At 33.0% G+C, this 3,138-nt stretch overlaps 1 protein-coding gene across 1 annotated transcript; it reads left to right on the top strand.

Annotated features, from left to right (window-relative positions):
* Positions 1-277: 277 nt before the first annotated feature.
* LOC128673860 (dynein intermediate chain 3, ciliary-like) lies at positions 278-2,238 on the top strand. Its single transcript, XM_053752013.1, has one exon. The coding sequence runs from the start codon at positions 374-376 to the stop codon at positions 2,123-2,125; it is 1,752 nt and encodes a 583-aa protein (XP_053607988.1). The 5' UTR covers positions 278-373; the 3' UTR covers positions 2,126-2,238.
* Positions 2,239-3,138: the final 900 nt, after the last annotated feature.

The raw sequence follows: 3,138 nt of genomic DNA, 5'->3' as shown, positions 1-3,138 counted from the left end.
TTGAATTACCAACGTAAAATGAACTTCGGGCCTTGTCATAGAACATTGTTTGAGACAACATAACTCCGTTTAATGGCGATTCGGCTCGTAAACGGGAATCCAAACTTTTTTGTCTTCCCAAATTTGAATTTTACATTTTGACTAAATTGTAACTAAAATATTTATTTTGCTGTTTCATATTTTTATTTAGGAGTGTATGGAGTATATTAAGGATGTTTAAACCTTTTTAATAGATTTTAGGTGGATGTCAGTCATTTTGACATTTAGTGTAATTTATATGATTTGATTATACTTACTATATTATTTTCATAATATTTCACATTTCATAAAAGAAACAGTTGTGAACATAAATTAGCACTACTTTTACACAAAAATGTCGTTGACATATACTTATTTTAAAATGCGTAAAGGTTTTGGAAGGCAACCTATGTTTTGTATGGTAAAGCCTGAAATGGTGGATAATATAATGCCTGATGAAGCTGAACAAAAAAAATACTGTTTAAGAAACCCTGTAAATCAAGAATCGCAAGCAGTCCTCTCACAATCGCAACAAGAAATTAACACGACAAGAGTAGTATTGACAGACACTGGAATAAATCATCTAGAAGGAGGCTGGCCAAAAGATATTCATTTTGATGATGAAGAAACAACATCTCGATATCGCCGTCGTATTGAAAGAGATGAATCATATGTCGATGCTATTATGCATCTAACTCCTAAATTTGAACATTATATAGATCAGAATAATGCTATAAATATGTATGATCTATTTTATAAGAATATGCCTTCAGAAGATCCTGTAGAAAAACCTATTATACGTATTAATAATGTATTCAGAGATCGACAGTGTCGACCAACATCAAGTATTGGATGGACATGTGAAGAAGATTCCAAACTTGTGGTCTCTTATTGCGACAAGGTGTTTCCTATAAATACTCCTTCACGAAATACTGATTTGGTAGGATATTTGTGGAATGTAGAACTTCCTAGTAGTCCAGTAGATGAATTTTTACCACCTGTAGCTTGTTGGCAAGTTGTTTGTTCTCCAGTTTCAGCGCCAATATTATTGGGAGGCTTAGAAGATGGTAGAGTATGCATATTTGATCTTCGATCGGGAAATTCACCTCAAGATATTAGTCCTGAGCATATTGCACATAGAGATCCTGTATCTGCGTTATTATATATAAATTCTCGTTTGAATAATGAATTTTTTTCTGCGTCTACTGATGGTGTGTGTATGTGGTGGGATGTACGAAATATATCCAAACCAACTGAAGCAATGATAATGTCTGTTTTTAGTCCGATCGTCAATGAATATGACTTAGCAAATGCCCAACCTATTACCACGTTGCAGTTCGACAAAGCATTCCCTACGAGATTTTTATGTGGTACAGACACTGGTCTTGTTGTAAACGTAAACCGTAAAGGGAAAAGTCATAATGAAGTTATGAGTGCCGTTTTTAAAGCTCACTATGGTCCAGTCAAAGCTCTTCACCGAAATCCATCAATTTCGAAAATGTTCATAACTTGCGGAGATTGGAGGGTGAATGTCTGGAGTGATGAAATAATTTCAACTCCAATAATTCCTGGGCAACCCCAAAAATACCAAATAAATGACGTGATTTGGGCACCACATAGAGCTTCTAGCTATATGTCGGTCAGCGCCGATGGAAGGCTAAGATATTGGGATTTCCTGCGTAAATATCGTGAACCGATTGTGATTTCACGATTATCTCAACATCCTTTGCTTAAAATCAAAGCTCATGATAACGGTCAAATGATAGCTGTTGGAGATAAGAAGGGTGTAATGTATCTTGTGCAACTCTCTGATATTTTAGTTTATTCTGGTAACAAAGATAAACCGAGAATGATCCAAACATATGAGCGAGAAACGAGAAGAGAGCACTTATTAGAAACAAAAATAAAAGAAATTCGTTTAAAGTTAACGAAGACAGAGGACGTTGGTGTAGAAGCACCTCCAATTGATGAAATTACTGAAGATTTTACTTCCGTTGAATCGGAATATAAAAGAATCGTCGATGAAGAAGTGCGTAATATGGGACCCGGGCGTACGTTGTCGTCATCGCAACTTGAGAAGGTGAAGCAAGAAGTAAGGAAGCGTTAATATATTTTTATTTATTGTCTATTTTAAATTTATTTTCTTTACTACTACAAGTAAGGTACATGTTTTTTTTTCAATAATATTATTAAGGGACTATTTAGGTTAATTTTCTTATTTTAAAGATAGATATTTTGATTAAATAAGTGCGTTTTAATTAATTCCTTATTTCTTAGACACGATCGATTATAATATGTTCGATGATGATTTTCAAATTGATAGTAGCAAATAGTGATAGTAGCAAAAGAGTCGCTTGGAAAGACTTGGGGGAGATCTTTACCCAGCAGTGGGACGAAACAGGTTTAAAAAAAGTAACAAATAAACTAAATCATAATATTTCTAGATTATTATGGCGCGGCTTCGCCCGTGTGAATTTTTCTGCAAAAGCGAAACACATTTTCATATCACATTTTCATATAAACTTTCACCCCCTGGTATAAATATTTGTGGGTTGATTTTTGAAAAAAAAATCTTTATTTGATTGGGGTCTTTAACAACATGCATACCAAATTTTATCAAAATCGGTCAAACGGTTTAGCCGTGAGAGCAGAACAGACAGACATTCTTATTTATAATATTAGTATGGATGAGGAAGAATGGATTTAGTAGTACATTTATAACAGTAATTTCACGGTCCTGTGACAATGAATACGGATGAAATATCCTTTTCCTTTTTACTTTAAAAATGAAACGTAAAATAATTAGATAAAAGGATACTAACAGTACCTACCTATTTTTTTTTTAAAAGCGAAATTAAGCGACTTTACTTTATTTATTCTTATAAAAAGGTAAAGTCTCATTATTTTCGAAAACAAAATAATTTTGACATTAGGGATTTCGTTAGCTTTGATACAACATAACTAAAACCATTATAGTACTGAAGGTACATGCATAAAAACGTAATAGAATAATTTTATATTTTGCTGGACTATTAACTGTATTTATTTATTTATTTATGTACACAACATAACAGTGTAAATATATAGAAATTTCTTCCAGTAGACCCGCGAAAGAAGAAT

This window comes from Plodia interpunctella, chromosome 11 (assembly GCF_027563975.2).
Source record: "Plodia interpunctella isolate USDA-ARS_2022_Savannah chromosome 11, ilPloInte3.2, whole genome shotgun sequence".
NCBI classification, from domain to species: domain Eukaryota; kingdom Metazoa; phylum Arthropoda; class Insecta; order Lepidoptera; family Pyralidae; genus Plodia; species Plodia interpunctella.
Note: the sequence above shows the minus strand (reverse complement) of the source record. Positions and strands in the feature narration are given on the sequence as shown.